This window comes from Grus americana, chromosome 6 (genome assembly GCF_028858705.1).
Source record: "Grus americana isolate bGruAme1 chromosome 6, bGruAme1.mat, whole genome shotgun sequence".
Taxonomy (NCBI): Eukaryota; Metazoa; Chordata; class Aves; order Gruiformes; family Gruidae; genus Grus; species Grus americana.
The window spans coordinates 20,507,205-20,524,959 of NC_072857.1; the positions used below are offsets into that span (position 1 = coordinate 20,507,205).

Here is a 17,755-nt window from a genome sequence, read left to right on the forward strand (position 1 = left end):
TTGCCCAATGCCTGCTAAAAATGAACAAAGTTACAAAACTCCTACCGGATACTTAACTTCAAAAATGTGTTAATGCTTAATCTTCAATGTTATTTAATAAGGTCATTGTCTCATGGGCAGAAGTACAAAGGACAAAGTACAAAACTTTCCAAGAAGTAACTTAAGAGGAATCCTTTTCCAAAATCCTTTCAACTCACTTCTGATCTCACATTAAGGGAAAAAAAAAAAAAAAAAAAAAAAAAGAAGAGACAACCAAAATCCACAGCAGATCCTTTTCATGGTTGCTTCTCATTTCCATGAATGAGAAGGACATTATTCTAAGATCATACTAATGACTTGTTATGTGGACACTTGGGTAAAAATGGATGTCATTGCCCAGGGAGTTGTCCAGAGGAGACAACACACAAACTTCCTTTGAAAGCTCCATGTTCTGAAGTTACATGAATACAATAAACTCAAAGTAATTTACCATTACAAAAGTGACTAATCATGGACTAGAGCCTACCAGAATACTGCCAATTAAAACTTTTAGCTGTGAAATAGCTTTTTTTTTTTCTTCAGAATTATTGGTCGTAAAAATACCAGGAAGAGCCAGATTTGCTCAATTTAGAGCAATGACTTGCTATCCAGATCACTTCAAATTGAGGAAAGGATTTAAATCTTCGTCTTCAGATCACAAGCAGGACCCTTAATCTTCAACTCTATAAATCACTTCTTTTTCCCTATTTGAGAAGTCTAAATGACCTTGATTTCTCCTAGGTCTATCCTAACTAAGCAATTCATATTGCACCCAGAAAATTAGCATCTTAATACAAATCTTAACACAACACTACAGCAGAGGTAAAACAGCTTTCCATCTCAAATTAGACAATCTGAAATTAGACAGCTGTTACCTCCTGAATGAGTCACACGCAAACACCCCACACTTTGAGAAAATTTCAAAGAAAATAAATTTAAAATATAACTTAATGAGAACAATCAGATATAAATATTAAGTGCAACCAGTCAAAAAGTACAGATATGGGAACTAAGTTAAAGTATGAAAATCAGGATATGGACACTTTTCCTGTACTCTTAATGAGCAATTATTGTACTAGACAGAAATTAGGCAGATCCTGTCTGCTTACCAAAATGGAAGAAACTACTCCTGTATCCTAATGCTACTATGCACTAATCAAAGAGGGGCTGATGTTAAGGAAAAGCCTAATAATGAAAATCACACCAGTCTGGAAAAAATCTTGTCTTACCAGATAATTCATCTCCCCTCAAATGATCTTAAATACTTGTTATGCACACTCCTTGCAAAGCTTTTCAGCTGCCTATTTTCACAATCAATACATTCAAGCCTAATTGAGAAGCACACTGATACCAAAGTTCGGTCACTTGGGTTCAAAGAAAACCCTCATATTGCATGGGCTTACCTCTCACTACATAGCAGTAAATTCTAGTGATTATGAGAAGAAATTCTTGCAAACTTCCAGTCTGTTTCTCAACAGTTGATACCATTCCTGTGCCATTATCGAGTGCTTGCAGCTGTTCATAAACTCCAAGCCTTAATGTAATCAGCAACAGGAATTATCATAACATAACTAATATAAAAAGGCTATTTATAGCTTAAGAATGCAGTCACTGAAAAATCCAATTCTGATCACAAGACAATTACTGTATCTTGTTTTCCTGTGGATATAATACCAAGTTAAAAAGGAAAAAGAGACAGACATACCGGTATGCAGCATATGCATACGTACCAGAAATAGGCAGGAACAATCCATCGGGATCACAATTAGAAGCACAGGCACACCTCTACGACAACCGATATACATTTCTCTCTTATATAATACTTAAGTATTAAACATCATGTACACTATTGGGCTAAAATATGAGCTGATTAGCTGCAAATGAATGTTCTGTGACTGAAACAGAAGTAAAGTTCATGCTGTTACTAGAGCAGAGAGGTCTAATTTCTTCTCCCTCTTAATTCCTCCTCCCACAACTGCCCTTCTTGAAAAATTTTCTTTGGCCTGATTAGCATTTTTTTGAATCTTCCCATTTGAGGTGACTCCCATCAGGACTCTAACATGAGAGACACACTTAAGTACACTGTCTTTATCTTCATTCCTAAATTAAAGGCAGTCATAAAGGTATGAATTCCCTCAGAAGTATCAACTTTAAACATACTGAAGACAAACAAGGAGAATATGGCCAGTGGTTAACTGTCATTTCCCACTTATCATTCCAGGATTTCACCACTTGCTGGAGATATATCCTATCTTGTTAACAGAAATTATCAGCTGCTAGAAAAGTCTGGAATCCCTGAGCCCTGAAATACCCAACTGGAAGCTGCATCAGTTCTTGCCTTTGCACACACCTCCCCCCCGCCGCAAAAAAAAAAAAAACAAAAAAAAAAAACAACAACAACATCAATTGTCAGTAACAGGAGATTCTGATGCCCTTCCACTGCCTAGCCACCGTGATTCCTGCTATGCAAGTACCTTATCCTAAAGATACTCATCTAAGTAATCTCCAGATGTCAAGACACAGATATCAAGACACAGATATCAGTTGTCTGCTATTACACTGTATGAAATAGGGTGGTGAGAAGGGTGAGGAGATCTCAGGTTTATTGTCAGCTTCTATACTTTTTCTTAGACAAGGGAAGCTTAGTCCTGAAAGCAAAGGCAAGTAAAGGATAGAAGAGATGTAAGTAGGCAACTTAAAAAATGAGGAGTCCTATTACTGTTCTAATAGTCCCATATCCAATTGGTCCAATTTCCATTACAATTCAAGCTAGATCTCTTAAATACATTGGCATAGCATAAATATTACCACTGCAAAGAGTTAAAAAGGTCATGAAGCAATAATTGGGGAAAAACAAAACAATACTGTATTAGTGGCTCTGGAATTATCATGTGAAAGAACAAGTAAGTCCTCAGCTGCCTATTGTAAATAACTTACAAGAAGATACACATGTATAACAAATATAAAATTGTTTTACCAATCACAAATATTTAAGAGTATTCTATATGCATGATCAAGTTAATTCCACCTGATAAAAACTAACCAGGTTTAATGTTGATGTTTATGCAGAGGTATGTTTTGTTTATCTAAACTCTAAATTATCCTTATTGTGGCAACATTTACACACAGAAGTAGGATGGGGATATTCCTCTGCTTGTTTTTATAGTTCTCAAGTTCTTATTTGAATAGATAATAACTCTCAGAACATCAGAAATGCAACAATCCAAGGATATGGTAAAAACTGCGCCAAAACTCCTAACAGAAATTGATCTGAGTTTGAGCTCCATTCTTCAGTTAATGCCCCACCACGAGGATAACAAAGTTTTACTATGATAAAGTCATAACATTTCTGGTCATCTTATGTTAGTTTAAGTACCGTAAAACGTATGGTAAACTACTTGGTATTTTCTCCATCTACTGCACAGCTTTTAATTCAAAGGAGGTCAAAGTTGTAAACCTTCAATAAGAAACATCTAAGTTGCCAGCTTTACCAAACCCATAGCATTTCAGGTATTTTAATATTCATCATTGACTACTCTCTTCTCATTCAATACTACACAACTATTCAATTGTTTATATTATAAAAATAGCAGAACACAAAATAAAGCAGGTGTTTACTATAGTGGTCAATGAGATGACAAAAGTAGACCAGAACAGGACCACAGAGGTTTTATAAGACTGGAAAAGCAAGTTGAGGGAAAACAAAATGGAAAAAAACCCCACAAGAAATACAAAAATACACAAGGCTCGGTCTCATTTTTTTTGGGTTGAAAATGAAAACTACTGTGGAAACAAAAAAAGAAAATGATCTATGCAGCTCTCACACACATGCAGACATGAACTTCAATTCTAAATGTACATGCCTAAAAACAGTGTCAAGTCTTTTCAGACTGTAAAAATCCTTTGGGCAATAAAAAAAGCTCTCAATAATCTGGGAGGCATACTGCTTCAAAAAGCAACAGAATTTGGGTCTTCTAGTTTAATAATGCCTTTAAAAAGCAATCCACGTAATTTCTTCAATATGAATCATAATGTTAATCTAGAAGAAATGATACAAATTATGAATGTTAGTAAACACTACTCTGATTGACCTAGACTGTGTGTCCCTGGAAGTCAGATGGGAATGTTTTTCTGTTTTGATCAGAAGACAGTTCAAACAATGGTCCATACAGGGAAGATGTCAATAGCGTTCTGTTGTTACAATACAGACATCGCCCACTTACCACAGTATCACTTACTGACAATGCCACCAACGAGAAGCTACCTGGAAAAAGGTCTGTCAACAAAATATTTATTTAATCACAGATCTGTCTATAGCAGGCATGGAGCTGCTACAAAATGACCTGAACTTCTCAGTTCTCCAGTCTAACTCTAAACAAATGCACCCATCCTTGGGAACAATTATGAATAAGAACAGTGTTACTATCTATCACATCTCATTCCCTTCTGAAAATTACGAGGATTCAAGCTCCATTCATCAGAGTTTAATCTTTTAAAGCCAAACTCAATAAAACTGAGTTATCAAAAGTGACTCAGCAACATTAGAACAGAAGTTCCCTGCAGTTTCAGCTGGCTTTAACTGTCAAGTCTCTTGTATATTCAAAGAAATGGAGACTGGCTTTATCAGTCTCTGCTCTAGCCACCTCGTAGTTGCACAGTACTATAGAGGTGTGACAGGACCAAAATACCAGGTAGTCAACTCAGAATTCTAAGAGATGAATATTAAAGAATTGCTTTTTGGGGAATCAAGGTTGCCAAATTTACAGAGAAGGTTTTCTGCACAACAAATTAGATCTACTGCAATGTACCAGAGGTTTCTTGTTCCAAATATAACTTCCCAAATGGCACAGAAGAGGCAGTTTCTTGTATTGAGAAAACAGTCCTCACAGGAAAGAAGAAAATTCAGTTTCGACTTTCAGGCTGATGAAGCCCAAAACAATCAAAATCAAAAGAATGATTAAAATCATTCCGATTTGACAAACACTGGAAAAATGTCTACCAGAATCTTTGATAGTACTGATGATTTTTTATTTTATTTTATATAGCTACAAATAGTAAAGATTTAAGCCTAACATTTTCCTGGTGTAAGTGAATTAAACACTGAGTTTGCACAGGCACTATCTTAGTAACCAGAAAAATTAGAGTGACCTTGTTTTCTTGCTCATTAGAAAGAAAAAAAAAAAAAGACATGCTATTTTTGTGAAATTAGAATGTTTAGAGTCTTTTCTTGGGTTGTTTTGGACAGTAACAAAGTATAAGATTAGTATGTCATAACATTGAGGGTTGGTGTGAAGTTTGACAGCAATTTCTTTTCTCTATAAGAAATATACACTAATGAATGAACCAATGTAAAGAAGATAAAGTACAATACAAAAAAGACACAAACAGGTTATTATTCTGAAGTTTCCCCAGGCTGATGTATCAGACAGCTTGTGCTCAATATAATATACCTCAATATAAACCAGGTAATATTCCTTACTGCTAAAATGAGAAATGGTTCAACTCTGCCTCCTGATTTTTACCTACATAGACCTGTGACTTTCTGCAACAGTGTTAAGGTGACTGGTAGAAAGCACAAAGGTACATACATAGCAAGTTTTAATAGGGCTCTAAATAATTTTAATCTACTGTAATAGCAATAAATCTTTCCTTGGTGGAAGGGTACAGCCATTTACATGAAGAACAGAGCACAGAAATGAGCAGAAGACCACCAGATGAGACACGACAAAAAGGAGTCCAACTGAATCAAGTCTTATATTAGAGACTTCACGTAAAAACCTTGAGGTCTTTAAATTGGTTCTGTACAGGATGTTTTTTCTGTTAATCTGTAAACTGGCTGGAAAACCTTTTTCCCTTCCCTTCTGCCTTTCAAACTCTAAGTCTTTTTTGTGTAATTTAAGGGGAAGACATGGGAAAAACAGATATATGTTTAGGAGCTGGAAGGAAAAAAGATTACGAACTGATAAAGGAGGATATGTGCAATGTTCTCCAATCTGCAAAGAAATCTAGCAAGAAACAGAATGAAATTACAGAGTAAATTTCACTAATGCATCTTTTGGTTGGAAAAGATTCTTCAAACCTTGGAAATTGCTTGGAAATTCATGAATTATTACTGCATTTCAATTAAAAATCCATTCATTTTTGCATTGTTTAAAAGTCAAGAGAAAACAGGTATTTCAGCCAAAAAAATCTGTCATGAAAAAGTCTAAGTACCACTTAGCCACTTATGTCTGCTAATAGAATTACACGCAAAATTTTGAAGAATGAGCTTTCAAGCAAGTACACTAGAAGACCCTGAACTATAGCTGTAAAAAAAAAAAAAAAGTCCTCCAATTACAACAGGCAATGCTCAATATTATTCATAAACTTAGAATAGCACACATTTAAAGAAACATCTGCTCTTTGTCATAAAGTTCCTCTCAGCTCTTCTTTGCCAAAGAGCTTTACATTAAAATCTTTGTTAATGCAAAAAGAGAAGTGACGTTCCACTACAACCAAATGTGTATTTGAGGTCTCTTTATACAATTGATTTCCTGGAAAGAACATTGTGGGAGTATGTTTGGATTGTAAATGATAAAAATATCTACTTGTTTAGAACACCGAGTAAGACAAAAGAGGCAAGATAAAATTCCAAAGATTTGAGTGTTCTTCACCTTGAGATTTACTTGAGTTTTATTTTTGCACTTCTAATTTAATTTAAAGAAACAAGGCACTAATTACCTTGAACTACTTTTGTGATGAAACACTTTTTGGCTTATCCTTGAGCAGGGCAAGAACTGTCACTCCAGTGCAAATGATTCAAGTTTGGGGTTTTTTTTTTTTTTAGAAAGACTTAAAAACTAAACTTTCATAAAACTATAGTAACCTCTTTTTAGTTCATTTGACCAAAGAAAATCAAAAGTATATTAAAGAACAGAACATTTTTTCTTACAGTTAACATTGTTGCCTACTAATATGCATTTTGATCATAATTAGAGACAAAAGCAAGAAGTGTTTTATATTTTGAGCTCCTTGTCCCTTCTTAGATAATACAAACTCTGAAACACAGTTAGATTTTCCAGACAAGTTCACATACTCCACCTAATAACAGCAAATAATCGATTCCTCAGAGGAAGGCAACATTCCCCACCATGCACCTAGCTGACTGTGCTGTGTTGGGGATTTTTTGCCTTTTCAGATAAAAGTCTTCCACCCTGAAGAATAAAATTTAGTCTACCTGAACATATATAAATATAACATTATTCATACCAAAAGCACCCAACCCCCTCCTACATTTCTTTCAAGGATATTGAACTTGATGATTTCTTACAGAATCGATTACGCAATCCACAAAGTAGTCTTGCCATCCATATGTTCAACTGTTGATTTCATCTCCATATTATTCCCTTGATGATGAGGACAATAAATACATAATCCCACTCCCACTTGTGATACGTCTCAGAGTTCCACCTTCCCAAACACAGGTGTGATATGGTAACATCAGCTCCACAGGGTCACCTCCATGACATGCTCCACTGAGAACAGGGCATCTGAGGCACAAGTCTGCATGTTCTCAGCAGCTCGGTGCAGACCTGCTCTTTCCATTCTCCCAGCTCCCAGTCCTCCCTCTAGGATAATAAAATTTGTCACTATACTGACTCTATACTTTTACTCCTTATTTTGATCCCCATCATTCCCTCTCCCTTCATTTTTTAAATGAAAAGAGAAAAAAATAGTCAAGGGTGCCTCTTAATGAAAATTTATTCTAATTACTGTTAACATGTTAGGATTATGAGTTTGTGAGGATATAGCACAAAAACTCTTCAAACTGCAGGGGGAAAAGGAGATGGACAGTTGCGTTGATGAGACAGACTGAATACTGTTCAGACACACTGATGTTCGACCTCCCAAGCACAGAGGCAACTCACTATTCTGCTACATGGCTTTTACCAATTTGCTTTCATAAACTTATTTCCAGTAAGTCAACCCCAGAAAAAGACATGCTGTTCAAGCAGCATGTTCAATGTTTTGAGAGACTTATGATAAAAGATCATCAGAAGACAGTAAGAACTTCAGCTTAGAAAAACAAGAATTCAAAATAATGTTAATAATCTATTCAGAAGAGGAAAGATTTCAGATGTCACAGGTGCTATGAATAAGAGAGTAGCTATTTCTGACTTCTTTTTTCCCCTGGAAGCAGAAAATCTTTTCTGGAGAGAAAAACAAGACAGAAGAGGCATAACTTTTTTTTTTCTTTTAGAAACACCTATTTTCATAATAGTTATCTACTAGACATAAGGAGAAATGCAATCTTTAATTTTTCTTTATTATGCCTGAAATTAAAAACACTGCAGAAAAAGAAACTAAATCAGAAGGAGAACAATCTAAAAGAATCATTGAAAACATATGTAGATCATCAGAGAAAAAATTCTGGCAGCTGTCAACACTATAAAAAATGTTTAGGTGGTTTCTCTTAAGAGTTAGGAAACTATCAAACTGTAGCAATAGTATCCATTACCTTGGGGGCTATATTCAATGAAATATTTGTGTATGGATTAGGTATTTGCAGACAGAGCTGTTACTAAGTTGGCAAAGCAAGAACATGGGGTGGAAACACACATTTCCAAGCACAGCCTCCACAGCCAACTGTGGGAAGTCAAAGTCACAGCCAGTTTGCTTCTCCTCTTTGCACACCCTCTTAGCATTCCCTCTCTCTACTTTTTAAATCTAAGTAATTTTATAAACATATTAGAAGACTTCAACCTGAATTTCAAAAATAACAGTTTAACGCAACAGCTGCCATTCAGCCTTAACCTTTAGTAACTTTAGTTGAATAACATAAGAACAGTCATGCTGAATCTGACCGACGGTCTGCTTAGCCCAGTACCGTTTCTCCAGCAGTGGCCATAAACAGATACCTAGGTGACAGACTTTTTGAAACTATGGTCTTGTTAAAGTGCCTCCAGAAAATACCAGGAAGACTCCTCTCAGTTTTTCTGGCTCTGGAAAATGGCTCAGGCCCTCCATAGACACTATTATTATTTTAGCTCACTTCTGTCAGTAAACCAATTGCTCTTGATCCTACTTTTACCAAACAGAGCACTACATTCTTCAATGGAAAACCAGGAGAAATGGAAGGACTATGAGCAGAAATTGTCACAAAAGGTATGACAAGAGCCTTTATGAATTAACAGAAGTGAAATCAGTGAAGCTATGAACTTCAGCTTCTGAGAGACTGAAGCTAACATTTAGCCAGCTTAACTGATCAACCCAGTCAGTAATTTTAAACATGACAGGCCACAAAAGCAGATAGTTGACCTTTGTGTGTTAAATCATGCTTGGGAAATCTACTTTCCAGTTGCAAGCACAAAGATTACCACAATGAGTGCAATTTAAGCCAGCAACATAAGTAATTTAGACTAATTTTTTTAAAATGTGACTTCTAGTCCTTATGTTCTGAAAGATAATGTTACTAATTCAGTGTTTTTCCTGCCTCTGCAAAGACAGTCAATGCTTCCACCTTGCCCAAGCATGAAACTAACACCATTTTACCCCATTGCATTAGCAACGTTTAGATACACACTGACCAGAAATGCTTCAGATTAGTATTGCTGTTGTAGGAAAGAACTAAAAGCAATAGAAGTAGTCCAGAAAGTCAGCATAGCTATTTTTAGAGAACATGCAAAATATGGCAAGATAGAATCAATGCAGTTTCCCAGACACATACATGTTTTTCACTGGAGAAGGGGAGAGAAAGTTCCTCCCTATGGTGTTAGCCAAGTTCTAGTGAAGTTCTCTGGCAGGCACACAGAAACAGCCATGGCTGGTCAGCTTCAGAAAAGTTAATACAAGTACAAGAAACTTCAACTTCCAAACAATTCCTTAATGCAAATCTAAAAACTGAATAAGCAGCAGTTGTTACCCCTCCAATATCGCCCCTAAAACTGTTAAGACTGGGATCTCACAGACCACCAAAAAAGAGAATGTGAAGGAGGTAATACCCTTAATCCCACAGGTGTTCCTTGTCAGAACTCTTTCCAGTCTCAAGAAAAGAGAAATGAGACAGGCAAGCTTTCAAAGAGTGAAACAGATCTACGACATCAGTAATCTCCATTAATTGGAAACTCTTCCTCTTTAACCTCTACCTCTGCTCAGGATAACTAATACACTGTGTATAAACAGCACTAAGAGCGCTGCCAGGTCTGTCTACCCACTCAGAACCTCCCTTGGTTTAGAGTTTAAAATATTTATAGAAATATAGTAACATCAACCATACACAGATAAACACACATGCACATAAAATATAGCCGTGCACACGGCATTTGCTCCTTCTCCATTAATTTTGGTTTTATTCAATTAGCCTAGCAAAATCAGACCTTCAGATAAAGAAGCTACTCAGTGACTGTTAAAACCCTCCATCCTACAGCACTGATGACAGTAATTGGAGGTGGGGAGGAAGGGAAGCAAGAAATTAACTTCTCATTTAAGGACATGAAGTACTGCCTGCCCCCAGTTCCGCTTTACCCCAAAAAAACTGTACAGTCACATGTAGACTCTGTGAAAGAACAGTCACGTCTTAAGTCACAGATTCTGAAACCTCATTTTCTACAATCATCGATGACCTACAGAGAAAATTTCACCAAATTACAGAAATATGGAACACCTTTATTAGAAAAATAACTTAATAGGTAACTGGGCTTTTCCTCAAGCTTTCATGAAACTAATTTAGAATTTGTCAAATAATAATTTATAAATCTTACCTGTTTTTTTCTTGAAGTTGCCTTGGGCAACAGACTGGCTGACAAAACTGATGCAAACGGAGAGCAACACAACTCAGGAAAAGGATTTGGAATTGATGGGATCTCCAAAATATTGTCATCTTTCTTTTTTCTCCTATTTCAACAAAATACATAATATCAAGCGATAACTATAACAACTGCCATTAAAATTGCAATAGCCAACCACAATGCACGATATACAAAGGCAGTGATACCATGATACTTCCTGGTTGCAGCAATTAGCTTTTTTGCGCAGTTATTTTTTTTAATCAGTAGGCTGAATCTATTAACATACAGTGCTTAACTACTTGAAAGCAATCCAAGTATTCAGCTCTGAATATAAAGTTGTTTGAATATGTGTCTTTGCAGAGTAAGAGTACAGATATATTTATATTGGCTCCTAAGGACATTAGTAAATATTTTGTTGTCCCTGTGTTCATGCCATTCCCTATGTACACATATTACAACAGGGGATGCATGTAACTTTTCAGTAATACTTCCTGAGTACATCACAACTGTATTTGAAACAAATGGAAACTTTTTTTCACCAGAATCAGGAGTCAAAGCACTGACAAGACAAAATAGTGTAAAGCAGTACACTTGTTTCTCTTTTCAATTACTTTTGTATTTGAATTTCCATAGCTCCATCATAAAATAAATGTCTCAGTAGTTGCTGGCTAGTTAAATCTGATTGTGTCGGAAGTATCACCAAGCAGCATTTACAAGAGCAGTGAAGATAATCACTACTGTACTTGCTGAAGAGCTCAGTCATGCACTGGTTTAAAGTATCACATTAATAATGTGGCTGTTTAGACTGCTGCGTACATTACAGTGCATGGTTTTCTCACATAAAATATTGAACAGCATTTTGTCTACTTGATTTCATTTGGAGAGCGGCACCCAAAGCACCTCAAGTATCTGAGTCTGCCAACACATAATCAGATTTTTCTACATGTGTGAGTTGATGGCTCCAAGCTTAATATTTATTATCTTCATTATTATCATTCTAGATTTCACATACTAATGGATACAAAGTGGGGAAAGCCATCAGAGTAAGACAGTGATGCAGAATGATGCTTTACTTTCTGGAAATCCTCACTGAACATTTATATAAAGTGATATTTAGCATTAAGAGAGAGTGAAAAATCCTGTATGTTGCATTTTAAGATTTTGTAAACTTCAGCATACCAAAACTGATCAGACACTTCATGAAAAACCTAGCTCACAGTTTCCTTTACCAAGACTAGAGACCAATGCCTTTAAGAACAGCCTGGCAGTAACAAACACGGTGCACATCACTGACAGCAATTACAGCAGCATCGCTAAGGATGAAGCACTTTATCTCACGAACATTATAAGAGACACTGCAATGAGAAAGTAGTGGCTCGGTTCAGTTTGACAAGGCAGGCTCGGCAGCGTCGTCTCTTTAACTCAGCCTGGGAAACCTCTTTAAAAAACAAACAACACCCCCCCCCCCCCCAGAAAAAAAAAAAAAGGAGGAGAGGGAGACGCATCCGCAGCTGAGGGAAGTGTCTGCAGGGCCGGGAAACAACTTTTGAGTTCCAGGGAGGAGCTAGGCCGTCCCCGTCCTGGGCTTCGCCCCCTCCCCGAACCGCCGCTACCAAGCCGCAGGGCAGTCGCACCCTCAGGCCCCGCCGGCCCCGCGCTCCCGCCGGCAGGACGCCTGCCAGCCCCTAGACGGCAGCAGGCGGGCCCTCGAGGGAGCGGGCAGGGCTGGCGGCGCTCGCCCGGGCTCCGGCCTTACCTGTCGGGGGGCGAGGGCGGCGTGTCCCCCCCAGGGGTCCGGGGAGGCGGGCAGGGGGAGCCCAGCGCGTCGCTGGGGGTGCCGCCAGCGGGCTCCGCCGCCCGCCCTGCGCCGCGCGGCACACCGGGCAGCGGGGCGGCCATCAGCGGCGGCGACGTCCTGGCTGGGCGGCCGCCCGCGCGGGAGGCACGTCGGCGAGCGGCCCCGGCGCTGCCGGGCGTGTCGGGCGGAGGCTGCTCTCCGCTCCCGCTGCGGAGGAGGGGGTAGGCGGCGGGGGGGGGGGGAAGCGCCGCCCGGGCGGCGAGCGGCACCGAGCGCCTTCCCCGGCACACGTGCGCGGGCGGCGGCGGGGGCGGGCGGCCGCCGGCTCCGCGCTGCGAGGGGGAGGCAGCGCAGGGCGGGCGGGGGCCGGGCCGTGCCCTCCCGTCTGCCTCCGCCACACCGGGGCGGGGGGAGCTCTTCGCTCCTCGGCGGCAGGGCGAGGCGGGCCCCGGCAGGTGCGCGGCCCCCGGACCCGAGGCCGCGGTGTCACCCGGCACGCTCGGGGCGTCGGGCCGGGCCTGACAGGGCGGTCGGGGCGGCTGAGGGGAGGGGGCGCCGCCGTTTGCCTCGTCAGGAGGCGGCGGCGGCCGCCCCGCCGAGCGCCCCCCACGCTGCCCGCCGTGTGCCGCGGCCCTTGGCCTGAGCAGAGGGTTAACTCCGCCGTGCCGGGGACCTGGCCGGTAACCTCCTCACCCGGGCAGGGCCGGCCCTCCGCGCAGCGGTGCGCAACAGGGCCCGGCCGCGCACCGCCGGACGGCCTGGCACTTGTCTAAGCGCCTGCAAATCATTAACTAAGCTGCCCCATCCCTCCGTGAGGTCGGGAATTTATGGTTATGCCTTGGGGAAATAAGGAATGAACAAGGCCGGGGGATAGACCCATTACCTTTGCGCCAAACAAGCCGCTCGGGGGGACGCTGGGTTCCCAGCTGGGCCCAGGACCGGTGTTCAGCCACAGGTCCTCCCAGAGCGGGCAGAGGACAGGTTTTTCCTCATGCCCTGGGCTCTGCCACAGCAGCCTGAGCCGCTGAGGAAGCCGGCTTCTGCCCTGCTTTATGTACGCAAAGTCCTGTGTGGCAATTCCGTGGCCGTCCTTATCAGCGTTCATCCCATTGCAAAATAAAAATATCCCCTTGCTGTATGAAGAACAGTTTCACGGCACCAAGCAGAGTGGGAATAATTGTGTGAATCAGTTTGATAGAAAGTCAAGTAATGAAAGCCCAGCCCCTGGTAAAAACAGCTGTATGTAGAAATCTGACGGTACCTGGCATGCTCAGGGGCAGTAACTGAGATGTCAGACTGGTGAAAATGGTTTTGGACATGTGATTTGCTGTTTTGCTGAAGCCACCGAAGAAATCATCGCATACCAGCCAAAATTTCAATTCCGGAGAAAGATTTTTCTGACATAGAGGCAATACTCACAGTTTTCATTTTGGCTGAGTCACAGATGACTTTGCAGGACATTTATTTTCAATGAAATGAAGGATTCCTTGCCCTCTGAAGAGCTTACTCTCTGTTATGCTGATAGCAGAAGTGCAAGTCCGAGTTGATTAGCAATTCTTATATAGAGAGACTGGCAAACATATCTGGGATTTTATGGCGTCAGATGATTGACTGGATTTCTCGTTGTTTGCGAACAGCTGTCTTCTTACACAGTTGCACAGACCAGACCACTGGTTTTTGCCTAATTGATTCATTGGCATAAACGCAGTGTGTTAAACCTGTCTTCAAAAGAATAGGAGGAAGGACAACTGGTGTAGGTGCTCTAGGTGGAAAACTGAAGTCGGGAAGAGATAAAAACCTTCCAGTGGCATTTCTATGTGGATATTAATCAGCATTTAAAAAGTTCAGCCATGAAAAGAAAATACGTTTTGACTTTTCACACAGTCTGTGCAACTTGTTACATAGCTGCAGCCTGACATATATGGTACGGTTTTGTGCCTTTGGCTTAGTCATGTAATTGTTTTAAAATAGCAGGCAAATAAAAAACACAATTAGAGGGAATATTAGCAAATAAATTAAATACTTCTGTGTTTCAAAATACCTTTGCTAGGATTCTAGTGAGTCATGACAGCAAAAATGCCACTTGTAGGAAAGATCAATAAAAAATCTAATGCTATTATAATTTCACTTGAATGTGGTAATTTAAGAAACAAATTGACTTAAATTTTTTTTTCTGCATCTCATAGTCTGTCCTGATGCTTGCTGCTTTCACTGCTTTCTATGGGAATAGCACAGTATGAGGAAAATACAGTAATTGGAAAACTGAGGCACAGAAAGGTCTACGTGATGGTTCCAGTGTAGCTTTGGAAACGTTCCGTAGGTGAGAATGTGAAACTAAGGTTTCTCCTGGCTTACTGTCACTCCTTGCAAACAACTGTAAGGATAAAAAAGATTGCCTGAGCTTGGCTAAAGATATCTGAGAGCATTTGACCTGGAGTCTGGTCACGTGTAACCTTTTTTAACTGTTTCTTTGAACAAGTACAAACCCAGTAATCTCTGGGCAATTAATAGTGTTGATATTAAAAGGCTAGCAGATTTCTGCTAAATCCTGACACCAAAATATTTGTCGAGCTGTGTGACTTGGCTTCCTTTTTGTCATAAATACACCTAAGCTGCCTAGTCTTTTTTTTGATACTTGCGGTGCTTCTGCAGCACAGTTGTCCTTGTTCTAAGACTTGCATTTTCCTAAAGCTAAATTTCTGGGCATTATTTAATCCTTAACTCAGTAGTTTTGTTTTCTCTTTTAATTTAATCTTTGATAGCCCTAATCAGGTCCAGGTGTTTATCAAGTAAAATTAAAAATATATATTGAGAAAAATCCCAACAGATTCAAGCTATTCAGTATGCACCCCACTTCCAGAAAATCAAGCTCTCCAGTTCTCAAAAGCCTGTGTGCTATTTAGAACCATGGCACTTGATTAATGTGACAAAATTATGCCTTTAATTAGAGTAAACTTTCACCATTATTACTGACAAAGTGAAGGTTTAAAAAAAATCCAAACTATCTGTGATTATCTCTGAAAACTGTAGAGGGCTTTTGTTGGATTTTTTTTTTTCCACCCTTCCACACACCCCCTCCTTGCTTTTATCAAGATATTTTCAATGTGGTTTTATATGTATAATGGCTTTACTGTAAAGAGCTTCATTATAATTTCTTAAAGATGGTTACACTAAGAGAACTAATACCATACCTTTACTCCATCTTCTGTCATAGCTGCAATAAGAGAAAATAATTATCTCTTTTGAAGTACTAGATTGAAACCACAGAAGTAGCTCGTTTTTCCAGTGCAAAGCTATAACCACGCCTAAGTCTTGTCTCCCAATACAATATTTTCTCTAAAAGCATCCCAAAATAAATTGCATCCAATGTAATGATACAGAGGATCACCTTAAGGAAAAAAAAAGTGATTTGTCCAGTAAAAAAGGCACGCATCAAGAGACAAGCCTGAATTTGTAATTCATGTGTATTTATTAACTCAGTGTACTTAGAATATGGTAAACGCATGTTACGATCCTGATACAATGAGCTGTGCATCCTTGCTCCTTACTGAGCATTTCAAAAGCCTGTTTTTAACTTTGAAAACTGGCCCATCTGTTTGGACAGTACTTCATGAGAGCCAAATTTGTCCAATGAGCACAAGTAGAGATATCACTAGCTGACTTCTTGGCAGCAGTGCGTAACTCTGAAAATTATCTGTGGCTGAATGTTTTGTGAGGAGCCTTGCCTGTTATTGCAGCTCACATTGAATGTTAAGTTTAGAATTACTCTTAAAATGTGTATCTTTTATTGCAGATAAGGAAAATGTTCCAAGAGATGAAATCAGTACTGCCAGTCTCAGTCATTTCCAGAAGCTGCTTTTCAACCTAATCTGAAACTCCCTGTGTGCACTTACACACATCACAGCACGGTAACACTCTGGTGTTCCCCCTGACTTAATTTTCCTTTTCTGCACTTACTATCAAGAGGCAGATTTGCACTGTGTTTTCTGTTGTAGTTTGGTTTGGGCTTGGGATTTTTTACTTATTGAAAAGCGTGAATACTTCAGCGTAGTTTCATAAGAAACCTGAGCAGAGGAATGGATTTTATTGCTAGCTTTGACAAAAGTGTTTGCTATTTCAGTACCTTCCCTGTAACAGCTTTGTCCTCAGCCCAGAATATCCCCCTGTGCTGGAATTTTGCCTTGAACTGTTACACCATAACAGAATTAAATTCTGTGCAGGGTTTTGAGAATAAGAATGATACCCTTCAAATCAATTAAATCAAATCGAGAGCTTATGATTTCTGAAAGGTCGTTGTAGCAAAAAACAAATAATTAAGTTCAGCATACGGTTGACTGAGTGGCATGTAGGGCTTGTGAGGTACAGGTCAGACAACGTGACATACTGGCTTCTGCTCCCTTGCACTAAGGCTGCATGAAATCAATCATTCAGCAGTGTCTATAATAAACTGTGCATTAGGTGATGTGCTCTGCCCTGACCAACCTTGAACTTCTATAAGGCATAAAGTTCCTTCCTAGGGAGAACTGTGATAGTCCAGGCTGAGTATTACATATGTATGGATTACACTGCCAGGTCTTCATCTAATGGGTCTAAATCTGCAGGACTAGATGTAATCTTCTGAGTAGTTATGGATGAATGAACTGCATAATATACTGCTGCAGTTATTTGCGGAAGTGAATTGACAAGTCTCGGGGAGCTGATTTAGCAGTGCCAAGCATTTGTAATGATAGTATTGTAATGGAAGAAACATTTTTCTTGTAATACGTTTCTCTGTTCTTATTAATCCCTTGTAAATATTTGTGATAAATAATGCTTTATTAGTTCCTCTGAAATAACTACTGTGAAGAGCGGGCAACTTTAAACCTCACTTAAGTGATAAAATATTTAGATAAATCAAACAGGCAATGTTTCACAACAGCAGAGTACTGCTGATACTTTCTACAGCCCTTTTTCTGGACCTTTTTCTCCACTTTACACAAAGAACTTAATTTCTGACCTTATAGGCCTTCAGAATACTGCCATTATTATGGAGGGAAAGGTGCAGGTGACTATGGTTTCTGGTACTCCTTGTGTTTATCCAGCACATAGAAGTTCAGTTTCCGTAATGTGAGTTGTTGGGAAATCAGATTCAAAATCCTTTAACACTAGTCATTTTGTAGAGTGGGAAACAAAA

General features: G+C 39.6%; 1 protein-coding gene across 2 annotated transcripts in view; it reads right to left on the bottom strand.

Annotated features, from left to right (window-relative positions):
• The window catches only part of GRB14 (growth factor receptor bound protein 14), a 67,681-nt gene extending 54,505 nt beyond the window's left edge, over positions 1-13,176 (bottom strand). Inside the window, exons 1-2 of one of the 2 annotated variants that reach the window (XM_054830345.1) lie at positions 12,541-13,160; positions 10,758-10,890 (exon numbers count right to left, since the gene is read on the bottom strand). In XM_054830345.1, the coding sequence (XP_054686320.1) occupies positions 10,758-10,890; positions 12,541-12,683 (276 nt within the window). In that variant the 5' untranslated portion in view covers positions 12,684-13,160. Of the gene's footprint in view, positions 1-10,757; positions 10,891-12,540 lie in introns of both variants that reach the window. The other variant, XM_054830346.1, reaches the window with a different exon arrangement.
• Between the last annotated feature and the right edge of the window lie 4,579 nt (positions 13,177-17,755).